General features: G+C 42.8%; 1 protein-coding gene across 1 annotated transcript in view; it reads right to left on the bottom strand.

The window, feature by feature from the left end:
- Window positions 1–11,273: 11,273 nt before the first annotated feature.
- The window catches only part of sdc4 (syndecan 4), a 16,433-nt gene continuing 15,428 nt past the window's right edge, over window positions 11,274–12,278 (bottom strand). The window contains exon 5 of the mRNA XM_020612164.1: window positions 11,274–12,089. Coding sequence (XP_020467820.1) covers window positions 11,932–12,089 — 158 coding nt within the window. The 3' untranslated portion in view covers window positions 11,274–11,931. The remainder of the gene's footprint in view (window positions 12,090–12,278) is intronic.

Below are 12,278 nucleotides of genomic sequence, written 5' to 3'. Positions count from 1 at the left end.
CACGGTCCTTGATTTTATTCTATTCATCATGTATATTTGAACCCCAACTCATTAAATGCTTTGTTTGGCCATTGCAAACCCCGTCTTCACTCTGCGCGGTGATTCCTTGTAATCCTGTCCTTTCTACATCCCACTTCTTTTTAGCTAGCCTCTTTCTCTGAATGCTGTCCTGTACAGTCTCATTACACCACCATGTTTCCTTATCTTCTTTCCTCCTTCCAGATGACACACCTAGCACTGTCCTACCTGCCTCCCTGATCACTTCTGCTGTAGTTTTTGTTTTTAAATCCCTTCATGGCTCTGCACCACCCTACTTATCCGATTTGCTCCACTGGCATACACCCACATGTTCTTTGAGGTCAGCCAATCAACTTCTTTTGAGTGTGCCTAGAAAAAAGCATAAGCTTAGAGGGCCTTTGCGGTTGCTGGTCCCAAACTTTGGAACGATTTACCGCTGTCCATTAGACAAGCTTCTACCCTGTCTGTTTTTAAGTCTCTTTTAAAAACTCATTTATTTTTGTTGGCGTTTTGATATTTTATATTGGTGTTGTTTTTATTCATTTTATTGATTTATGTTTTTATTTTGGCGTTGATTTTATTTATTTTTATTGATTCATATTTTTATATTGGTGTTGATTTTGCTTGTGCTTGTGGGTTGTGTTTTAATATATACTGTTTATAGCAATGTACAGTACTTTGGTCCACCTTGGTTGTTTTAGTGCTTTATAAATAAAGTTGGTATGGTATGTTTTCTAACTGGAATACGTCCACACAACCACAGAAAGACGTGTGCACACAAACTGACTGGCTTAACCTTAACATGCCTAGTCCATGGACAAATTAAGAGGCAATGTGCACAGATGTGCAACAGACCTCCACCCTTTCTACAATGGAGTCCCAGAAAAATGATGACACAACACAGCAGTGGCTGATTTTTGTCCATGTGCATTCATTTGTGGGTCTCTTTGTAAGTGTGTTGTGTGTAGTATTTTTGTGCTTCTTTGTAGCTGATCTCAGTATTTGTGGTCTGTTTGTTGTTGTTTTACATCTCCAGTTTTGTATCTGTTTGTGGTTAGTTTGTGTCATTTTGAACTAACTTGACTGACTTTACAGAAATGTAAAGAGCCAATTCAAACAGAGGCCCTGGCCTGGGGGCCCAAGGGTTTAAGGGGCCCCAATAGGCCCAGTTAATAATCTGTCCATGCCCTTACACTAACCTTAAACCAAGTTGTCACTTTAAAATTCACTGATTTACATTCCGAAGAAGGCTCACTCACACACACTGTGCTGAGAGGCGTCCAGGTCATCCCTCTGTCTTTTAAATCCAGCTAAGCAGCTTTCCAGGCTCAGAGGAGCTGTCGAGGTGTCACCCTGATTGGCTGGTTGTCTGTTTGGAGCCTTTAACAGATCACCAACAGGTGACCTGTGGCCCTCAGCCCAGCCTCAAACACTCATACAGCTCCTTACAATGATCAGCGACTGCACATATATTATAGATTACTGGAGGTGTGCTCCAAATGTCCAACTGAGAAATTCAGATTTCACTCAAAGGTCTCAGTCTCAGAGACAAACACTGTGGCACCGTGTTTTATCCTTCTTGTTAAAAAGTCAAATTAGTCAGTCTGGACAAGTGTTTATGATAAGGTCAGGTTGACTCAAGGTCAGTGGGTCTGATATGCAAATAAATGGCACATATTACATAAAGGTCTAGTTAAATCATATCCTGTACTTCTGGAACCTACACATTGTCTTTTAACCATATTTCTCACATGTACAGTGCAAATGGGAAATGGCCTCAGAGAAACGTGGTGACTTCAAAGGCTCAGGAGTATAAAGGCCTGTCACGGAGCTCAGCACAGCCAGAGGACAGGCGGCAGCTCCCAGCCACACAGGTATGAGGCTGCTTTGCTCGCAGCGCTCGCCTCTGAAGGAGCTTTTTGTCTGAGCAGAAGATAAAATTCCAAAAGCTTTACAGGTGTCCTGTCTTCAAAATACCCGACTGTTCTCTGCTGTCATTACACAGAAACATGCTTCCTGATGCCCACGAGGGAAAGTTTTCACAAACCTGTCACTGCTTAATGAAAGACAAATATTAAAGAGCATCTAACTTTCTGTAAGGAAGCAGATAAGCTCGTTCCCCAAAATGTTACTTTCATCAATGCATCTGCAGTCATTTCCTGTTTTTCCTTCTAATTCCTCTTTAGTTTTGTCCCACACTCCTCCGCCAGCCAACCTTTGGCTTTGAGCAGCGATGATAAGAACTGAAAGACAAACAGCAGTGAAGTCAGGTGCCTTCAAATGCATCTGGACTTTTTGTCCTTAGATCCTGCGTGGGGGGTAGGGAGTGCGTCTTTGTGTGTGTTATGGGAACACGCACCACAGCTGCCGGCCTCCCTGACTACCGGCCACCAAACAAAAAAAAATCTTTTCAAAACCAACCTCAGGAACCAGCAAAGAGATGATTAAATTCTCCATGCGAGGAGTTCAAAAGCAATAAAAAATGAAATGAAAACACAGGAGGTGTGCACAACAAAGACTTCATTGTCACTGGGCAAAGGAATGCATGTGCGTGTGTCTGTGTGTGTGTTACTGTGGGCAGAGGCTGGGAGGAATTTGGTTTTTGCATGGAGACAAAAGGTGGCCTATGACTGGGAAAGACGAGAGAAGAAGAAGCAGCAGGATGAGGCACAGGGAGGGAAGCTGAGACACACGGACACTGTGGCCATTCATCTGTCTCTGAGCTAACACGTTAGCACACAGTGTGTTAGCATGTGCTAAAGGAAGGTGCCTAGTTTTTAAACCCCCATTAATAAATGTTTTTCTATCAACAATGGGTCCAAAGTCTGTGAGCAATGTGAAAGAGGTCACAGCATCAGCAACGAGCAGGGAGCACAGTTAGTGTTTCTGTTACTTGCATGTTAATCATTTTTGAAGCGTTTTACTGTTCATGGTTTTTATAAGCTTACTCCAGCAGCCCCCACCTCTAAACATCTACTACCACAGGCTGTGGAGCTCGCACGGAGGCCTGGAGGAAAGAAACTGGGCACAGTGATGATACCTGATGAGCTTCAGGGTGGGGGGGTGGAGGGAATCAGAGCCTGCTGCATTAACCTCCTCACCGTGATGGACAATAGAACTCATACCAACACCGTCTGCTGCCGCACCTCCCTCCACCTTCCTCCACCTCCACCAGCGTCCTCCTGGTTTTATGGCGTCGGTTTAACTGAGAGTCATGTTGGTGGAGCTCTCTCAGCAGAGTCCACACTGCGGCTTGGATCTAATCTAAATCTGTGGCCCTAACCCAGTGCGCTCCTTGTCCATTCCACTTAGCCCTACGCACCCCAGATGGGTGGGGTTAACATATTTGCCTTAACATGGTCAGACTTCGTTCATCATTCTGAGCCAGTTGACTCACACTGAGCGTTCAAACCTGCGGCCACTGATAGTCTCAGTGTCAGCTGAAGTCAAAGATCTATTGTTGTAAAGATGGTGAAGTGTAAAGCTGCTACTTTTGGCTTTGCTGAGTGTGAGTGGTTCTTTTAACTGATAAAATATCAGTTCTACTCAAACCAGCACGGACAAAACATTTGCTCTTTAACTATGGTTCCATGACAATCAGTAAAAAAACACACAAAAAAAAAATATATATTATATTCATATATTTATAGTTGTCTAAATATCTTAAATCTCAAGTCCTTCACTAAAAAGTATAAATCAGAGATCACTTGTGTGTCTCTTGACAAATTTAACAGTGAGAATTCAGAGGTGCTGCTCCGGTCACAGGTTCATTAAACTCAGGCAGTTGTTTGTGATTTAGGAATACCGGCTGAATTCAGGGTCATTTTCCATATTGTGTATATTGTAGTTGTCCCATTTTGAAATTCACGCCTCTGTGAAACCAATTCAGTTCAAACTTTACTTTGAAAACCAACAAATTAGAGCAGACATGGTGGACATGGACGTTTTTAGGACTTTGATTTATGTTTTCAAAATGTCTCCACAGGTTTTGACTGAGAGTGCTTCACAAAGCAGGAGGAAGTCGGGGGTCTTAAATCTGTCGACACTGTCCCAGAGGTCAGAGGTCAAGTGCCGAGGGACTACAGGAAATGAGGTTTTTACTGGGTGTGTGTGTCAGTAGGCCGATGGACAAGTAACTGGCCTGTAACATCAACATTCAGGCTGAAGCCTTTACATTTACCTTCATTTAGCTACAAATCAAACAAAATGTCCCTTTAAACACTTTTCTGTTTTTCTTCTGATCTTCCTAAAAGTGTCACTGGCGCAGCTTTAAGGAGGTTTATGGCATTCGGACACATCTATGAACTATTTTGTCATTCTGGGATTGTTTCTGGTGAATGAATGTGTCTTTGCTGAATGTCACAAGAGACAGAGTTACATGGGTCTGATGATAGATACGACATGAAACAACAAATATGTTTGGTCATTTCAAACTAATTCATCCACCGACTGTTTTTAGCACAGTTTGTTTTTACAGCTCCGACTTTTCCACCTCAGCCGAGCAGAAAAACCTTTTTTGGAAACATTTTCATTTCTCCTCAGTTTCACTGTAAAAAGCTGAGAAAGCACAAACACAATTCAATAGATTGACTACTTTTGTTGACTTTACTACAGTTTACAAGTTTAGACAAGAGTTCTGCCAACTTGAATCCTCTTAATTATTTTCCTGTGAGGCTGACAGTTAAATTCTGGTTTCAATGCATTTCTACTTTCAACAAACACAGATATACTTGTTGAGATAAAGGTTTTCCTTTAGAAATAAAGGAAAATGTAATTGTTTTTAAGAAATGCTCAGTAAATAAACATAAATCACTTATTGCTTATCACTTCCTGTTTGGACTATTGTAACTCGTTGTATCTTGGGGTCGGTGAGTCTTCCATCACTCGCCTCCAGATGGTCCAAAATGCAGCAGCGCGTCTTTTAACAGGTACAAGGAAATATGAGCACATCTCTCCAGTTTTGGCCTCCCTACACTGGTTACCTGTCCATTTTCGGGTCCATTACAAAATTTTACTCTTTGTTTTTAAATCCCTTCATGGCTCTGCACCATCCTACTTATCTGATTTGCTTCATTGGCATACACCCACACGCTCTCTGAGGTCAGCCAATCAGCTTCTCTTGAGTGTCCCAAGAACGAAGCGTAAGCTTAGAGGCGACCGAGCCTTCACAGCTGCTGGTCCTAAACTCTGGAATGATTTACCGCTGTCCATTAGACAAGCCTCTACCCTGTCTGTTTTTAAGTCTCTTTTAAAAACTCATTTATTTTCACTGGCTTTTTGATATTTTTGTGTTGATTTTAGTCATTTTTTATATTGATTATATGTTATATTGTTGTTTGTGGGTTTATACTGCTTTATTGCAATGTACAGCTCTTTGGTCCACTCTGGTTGTTTTTAGTGCTTTATAAATAAAGTTGGTATGGTATGGTACGGTATAAATAAAGACCACACAGGTGAAACCTGGTTTATGAGGGTAACAGGTAACGTCTGGTCATATATGTTGTGCTTGAGACCAGACAACCAGACCAATTCAAAAATCTAAATCGTGCTGCTTTAATCATTTGCGTTTTTTTCAGCTTTTTCTTTTTTACAGTGCACAAACTGAACTGAACGTGTGCACACATGGAAACACCCATTGTCTCTTGCACTGTCTATAAATCCTTCCTCTGGTGGAGCAGATCATATTCTGGCAGAGGAGGTTTAATAAAAACTTCCCTTGATTCTCTCTGAGTGCTGTCAGGACAGTGTCATCGCTTGGCAGTGCACATCTGAGATTCAACACATGACACAGAAGATTTGTGACGAATCCCTTGGTTGCAGCACTTTGATTAAAATAAATGGATCTTTCCATTTTAAAAGCATGAAGTGGAACATTCTAGTCAGCCACAACTTTTGTGTTGTGGGACCAAAGCATCAGGTTTTTGCCAGTTTCAGGTTTCATGTCTGCACAGGTCTGAACAAGCAGAAACAAAGTTGACAGTTGTCACTACAGTGAAGGTAGAAATTTGGACACACACCAATTCTGGACAATGGTGATGACGTGTGATGACATTAATCTGATGACCTCAGCTTTTCCTTTACACAGAAATGTGGTCAAGCATGAACAGTGAATTCCATTTACCTGGAACTTCACCAACACTCATGTCCTTTCACGTCCCTAAGATTCAAATGAGATTACCAGGAAGAAGGAAGGCGTGTGTCCTGATGCAAATCCTCAGACGGAAAACAAACCCGCCCCATGCTGGGAACATTCAGATGACTTTGTCACCCAGGTTGAAAATCATTTTCATGACGTGCAGCAAAACATGTGACATGACAGAACCAGTTTGGTCAGAAGAGCTTCCCGTTCTCAGGAGAAGACAGAGACAGAAGGTGTGAGGGAAAACGAGAGAAGTGTGGCAGGAGGTGTGTTCAGTCAAGGAAACGTTTGAGCTGGACTTGGACGGGCTCCAGGTGGTGCGAGCTGAGGTGAGGGCACATCTGGATGCAATGAAAACATTTCTACATCAGAGAAAACGCTGCACTTCTCCCAGAACTGTAAAACTCCAAATCATGGCCATGAGTTTTGAGCTCGGCTGGACTCGGCACAGTTTGTGCGTCCATTTGTGTCAAAGTGCACATATGCGTCAATGCCAAAGGTAGAAACATCTGCAAAGAGCAAGGTTTTACCAGAACAGAGCAGAGAGGTGGTGCAGGCAGCCAAGGTCACGCTGCTCAACCACTTTGACATGAACACAGAAAGTGGGGCCTCATCTCTGTATGTAAACCATCACTTCTAGAAGAGATTTGCAGATTGCCTCCTTAAAACGCCATCATTTGGTTTCTTTTGTCTTGTTTGAATCAGGCACCTCGGGCGACAGATTGTGTTTCCCTCTTTATAAAAGCCAAGAGACAAACACAGGGAGATGTTGAAATGCTCTTTTGCAATCACTGGCTTCGTCTGACAGATACTGAGAAGTGATGGAATTTTCACAGGAAGAACATTCAGCCTGGTGCAACATGTCCTGGAAATCCCCATAAATGTTCCCCAAAACACACTGTGTGTGTGAACATGAGCAAAGTGCAAGGCAAAGGCTGTCAAAACAAACTCAGATAAGACAAGAATGTGTTGACTGTAGTTGGTGGGTTGAGTCGATACACACTGTTTGTAGCTAGTGGTGTAGCTCACTGTTGGGCGGTCGGTCCAGACTGAAATATTTGTTTTGTTCAAACATTTGTGGTCTCCAGAGGGTGAACCCTGCAGATGTTGATGAAGCACAGTCCTTCATCTCAACCTAAATTTAATTCCAAACTGCTGAAATATCACTGCAGCAGAGCACACACACAACAGAACAGTTGTTCCCTCTGCCGTCTGGATCCCAGGGGCCAAACCTGGACATTGAACACCATCGTCAGCTGCTTTGACAGACAAGTGATTCACACGTGTGTTACTCCACAGTGTTTATCACTCAACATCTAATACTACAGGCCTCATATGGCCTTTGACATGGTTTAAAAACCCTAAAATGATCTGGGTAACCTTGTGAGGACTGCATTTTTGTCCCCACAATGTACACACACACACACACACACAGAGACTTTAGGCTGAGCTGCTGAAACCGAGCAGCAGCAGAACATACGGAGGCAGAGCTGGGTGAAAGTAATGTTTAGAAAAGGTTTGGGACAGTTTCAGACTTCACTTTAACCTTCACCCGTTAGTTTTTGGCTCCACTGAGCCTGAACAAACAAGTTCACAGATGGTTTAACCTCTGTGTGTGTTTATATCGTATGCATAAAAAATGTGGCTACAAGATGTACCAATACGTGTCTGTGCTGGAATGTGTGTTTCCCAGCATTTCTGTATTCGTCACTGGTGAGTGTTTTCCCTGCAGCCGAGTCGACAGGCAGCAGCTTGTCTGTCGACTGCACAGATGTCTTTGTATGGCTGTGAGGGCACTCACTGACAGAAGGCACTTCCTGGTCTCACACCCTAAACCTGATTCCAACCTGGACCCTAAAACCAGCTCTCAACAGGCCTGGTGATTTTATACGTTTTAGTTTTTGCAAATCCAACAACTGTCTGTCTTCAGACACTGTACAAAGTGACGAAACACTAATGATCATTTCCTCCCTGACGGTTCAGGTCTTGCCGTTGTCCTGACCTCATATCTAGTTTTTGCAAATCCAACAACTGTCTGCCTTCAGACACTGTACAAAGTGACGGAACACTAACGATCATTTCCTCCCTGACAGTTCAGGTCTTGCCGTTGTCCTGGCCTCATATACACAGGCGTGTGTGTGTGTGTGTGTGTGTGTGTGTCATTCTCAGCTCTGACCAATCGGCTCAGTTTGCCACAGGTGGACTCAGAGCTACAGGATGCAGCTGAACACAGTTTGGAGCCACGGCAGAGGCTTTTAGAAAGGAGAGATTTCAGTTTTTGATTAACAAACTTGCAAAGACGTATGCCTTATTTTGGCATTCTGGTCTATCGAGGGTCTATCGACAGGCACAAACGTCAGACAGCAAGTAGAGTGTGAAGAGGCTGCATGTCAACAGCCCTCTAGCTGAAGTCTTCAGGATGTCATGTTGATGCCCTTTGAGATTTCCTGTTTTCTCTCTGCACCCTCTTTTTCCTGTTAACAAGTCAGCTGAGACAGGAAACAAAAAACAGGACCAGACAGCTTCGTAAAACATTGTGCATAAAAATAGCTTTATTTCCAATAATAAAATCAGAACCAATGATTCATTGGCTTCTCCACTCCACTGGTGATTTACATGTGGTGTTTGTGACTGTAAGCAGCAGAACACACACACACACACACACCTGTGCCCCGTGCTCCCCGTCAGACCTGGAGCTGATTACCAGTGGCTCCTCTCATGTTCAAGTCCAAATCTAACCAGATTTACTGGCGTCTGAGGCCGACGCTGGAAGGAAACGTACCAGTATTTTCACAGTTGAACTTTAGTGTTTTTGGGAAGTAAAGGCCTTGAATGAGTAAGTGAGTGGGCGCTCGTGTCGGAATGGACCTTGAATTTTCCACATTTATCTGCTTCCAGTTTGGCCACAAAGGAGCAAAACAACAAAATGCACCGAGTCATCAAACCCAGGTCTGCTGCCGACAGCACGGCTCATCACAAACAATTCTACAAACAAAGAAAAAACATAAATACAAAAGCAAAAAGTCTAAAAGATAATAGAAACTCTTACAAAATAAAAAGTTTCAAAACTATTTGCCTCAAAAATCTCAAACTAGTGTATATAAACTTTAAAAATCACATATACAACAGCCTAAAAAGGGGGAAACACCCCAACCTGAAAGAAGGCAATAAAATAATCTGACAGTTAAATTAATACAAAAACAAAAGAAAACATTGATCTACTGAGAAAGAATAAAAAAACAAAAACACTGGAGACCACTGAGAGGAGGCTAGTATTAGCACTGATTTACAGTAAATCACAACGTCGCTGCTCAGAGAAAACCGACAAGACTATTTGGCATTTAAATATATTTGGTAGATATTTTTATTGCCAGGATGTGGCTGAAGTACCAAGTTATGACATGTTTTTATGTAATGACTATATACAAATCCTTGGCAGAGCAGTCTGTGTGCCGCTGTGTTCAGCTTCGAAATGTGAGCTTCGACCCGTTGAGCTCGGCTTTAGCTCAGAGACCCCACACTGAAAATAGACAAACTGTCACTGTAGCTTATTGACAAAGCATCAGCCCCGTGGGTTAAAAGAACAACAGAAAGTACCAACAACTAGTACAACCGATTACTAATGCTACCATCACGCCTCAGGTGAGAAGCTTCATGAGTTAAAGGAACAGTTCAAAGCTTATTTGCTTTCTGGGGACAGTAAAGAGCTGAGGACTGAACGCTGAAAAAAATAAAAAAAAAGACTCACCGGGTCTTTGGATTTACACAGATTATGCTAGTATATGCAACGCAATTCATTCATATTTCCTCTGTTAACATAATTCAAACAAGTTAACCCCTAAAGAAAATGGTGTTGGTTTTACACATTATCATTGTGTGGGACCGATGTACACATACAATCAAGTAAATCCAACAAATCTTTTTTTTCAGTGAAGTCTGTCTGCTACACACACACACACACACACACACCTACAGCACAAAGGCTGGGAACGGTCACCAACATGTTAAATCAACCGTTGAAAGTAGAAAAACTGAAATGTAGAAATGACAAGTCACAGTTTTACAGGGATTACGTGCCAGTGGCATTTTGGCTGGAATAGTAACGTCCCGGAGTCAAGACGCAGTTTGGTCCACATCCTCCTCATAAAACTGTCCTTTTCACACCGTTTAATCTTTTACAAAGAAAGCACTGCATGTTATTCAGTGAACTTCAAGCTGAATGTGTCACACTGCCCCAGTGAGACTTCAAGTTCACTGCACACGAATTTCTAAGTTCTGATATAAAACACACACACAGGCCATTTTTACGATGACTCAGAACAGATTTACTCTTATATTGTCAATGTACAGTACAAGAAATGCTCCTATAACCTGATCTCAGACGTGCACGCTCACAGTGAACGGGGAGGTGCTGCTTTAGGGGAAGGCCATACCTTTGGACAGAGCCAGGCTGGCGGCTCCCAGTTTGCAGCCCCGGTGCTGAGCTAAGCTAATCTGCTGCAGCACAGACATGTGAGTGGGATCATAAAAGCACATGACGTACACATCACAGAAGTTTAATGTGACTGTGACAGGGGGCCAGCAGCTCATATTTTAATGTCAATTGTCTAATTTTGTTCCATTGTCCATGTTTACATGCTGTTTTTAGCTGCTTCTGCTGAAAAGTCTGCTTCGTGTGGTGTTGACATGAAAGGTGGTTCTCTATTTAAAAAGTTCAAATTAAAACGCCCTACCATTGAACAGAGATTAAATATCTTAAGAGAACTAAAAGCAGTGGTTAATAAACCATGACCAATTTTTTGACCCTGTCCACTAAAATGAGTCTATCGTGACCTCTGCTTCTGTCATCGCTCTGTGGGAACTCTCCCACCATGTGCACAGCTGAACCATGGGAGCATCTCTAAACAAAATTCTCTTGTCGCAGACAGTCCTGTACTTATTTGCCGACGTGGTTTGTTCTGAACCGAACTGGCTTAAGCTGCTTGTTTAGCAGAAACTCACATGCAAACGCGTCCTGACCCTTGGTTGGCGCTCTCTCTTTTGTTTGAGTTTTATAAAAATGAACAAATATTGTAATATTATCACTTCTAATGATGACAACATAGATGTACACTTGTTCGATTCAAATCCCTTTCAATGTCAACTCTTCTTTCTTTAATAGAAAAAAAATCTTAATCTCTGCTTTACAAGGAGTTTTTGGGAAGAAAAAAAAAAAAAAATCAAATAAAGTGTCCATTTAAACGTCAGGTGCTATGGTAACGTGAGAAGCTTGAGTCCAACAAACAGGATGTGGAAATAACCGGCCTTAACATGTAGCACAGCGAGACAACAATCATTGCACAGTGTTAGTGTTTTTAACTGGAAGCAAAGCAAAAAGAGGAAGGAGAAGAGAAAGTTCTCCAAGTCCACAGTTTGTAAGTTCTGTTGTTTTTTACTCTTGACATGCAGACAACATGACAAAACATCAGGACAGATGATCACGGTGTACCGCAGCTGAAGGAGTCCTCTCCTGTCGCTCCTTTGCCTTGTTTGACAGAACCGAAGCCTCCGATTGGTTAAGAGAGCACCAATAGTTGTACTCAGCAGGCGGACACGTCAGTGGATCGATGGGGTTGTTGGGGCTTCTCTCCTGGTTCATTAGCGAGCGTCAGTCCACTGCACAGTCAGAAGAAAAGTGAGGAAGAGGCACTGTGAGGCCACACCCTGGCCCTGCTTGGGTTTGAAGGGTTGTGTGTCTGTGTGTGTGAGGTGGAGGGGGGGGTGGAGGCCAGGATCTATGCGTAGATCTCTGTGGTGGGGGCCTTTTTGTAGATGGGCTTCTTCCCCAGATCATAGCTACCCTCATCCTTCTTCTTCAGGCAGTAGATGAGGAGCGAGATGAGGACGACGGCGAACAACAGACCAACGGCGCCACCGGCGATCAGAGCTGGAGACACAAACCAGGGACGAAAGTTATGTTAGACTGAAAATATGGAAGGAAGACGAAGCAGATCTGAGTAATTCATGTCTGAGAATGATTTCTCTTTAATATAACTGCAACGAGGATTGCCTTTGCATTTCCACTCATGGACAAGAGCAGCAGCCACAACTGTAGTTGTGCCGACATCCATGTGCAAACTTT

This window comes from Monopterus albus, unplaced genomic scaffold (assembly GCF_001952655.1).
Source record: "Monopterus albus unplaced genomic scaffold, M_albus_1.0 scaffold121.1, whole genome shotgun sequence".
Taxonomy (NCBI): Eukaryota; Metazoa; Chordata; class Actinopteri; order Synbranchiformes; family Synbranchidae; genus Monopterus; species Monopterus albus.
This window is presented reverse-complemented; position numbering and strand designations above follow the sequence as displayed.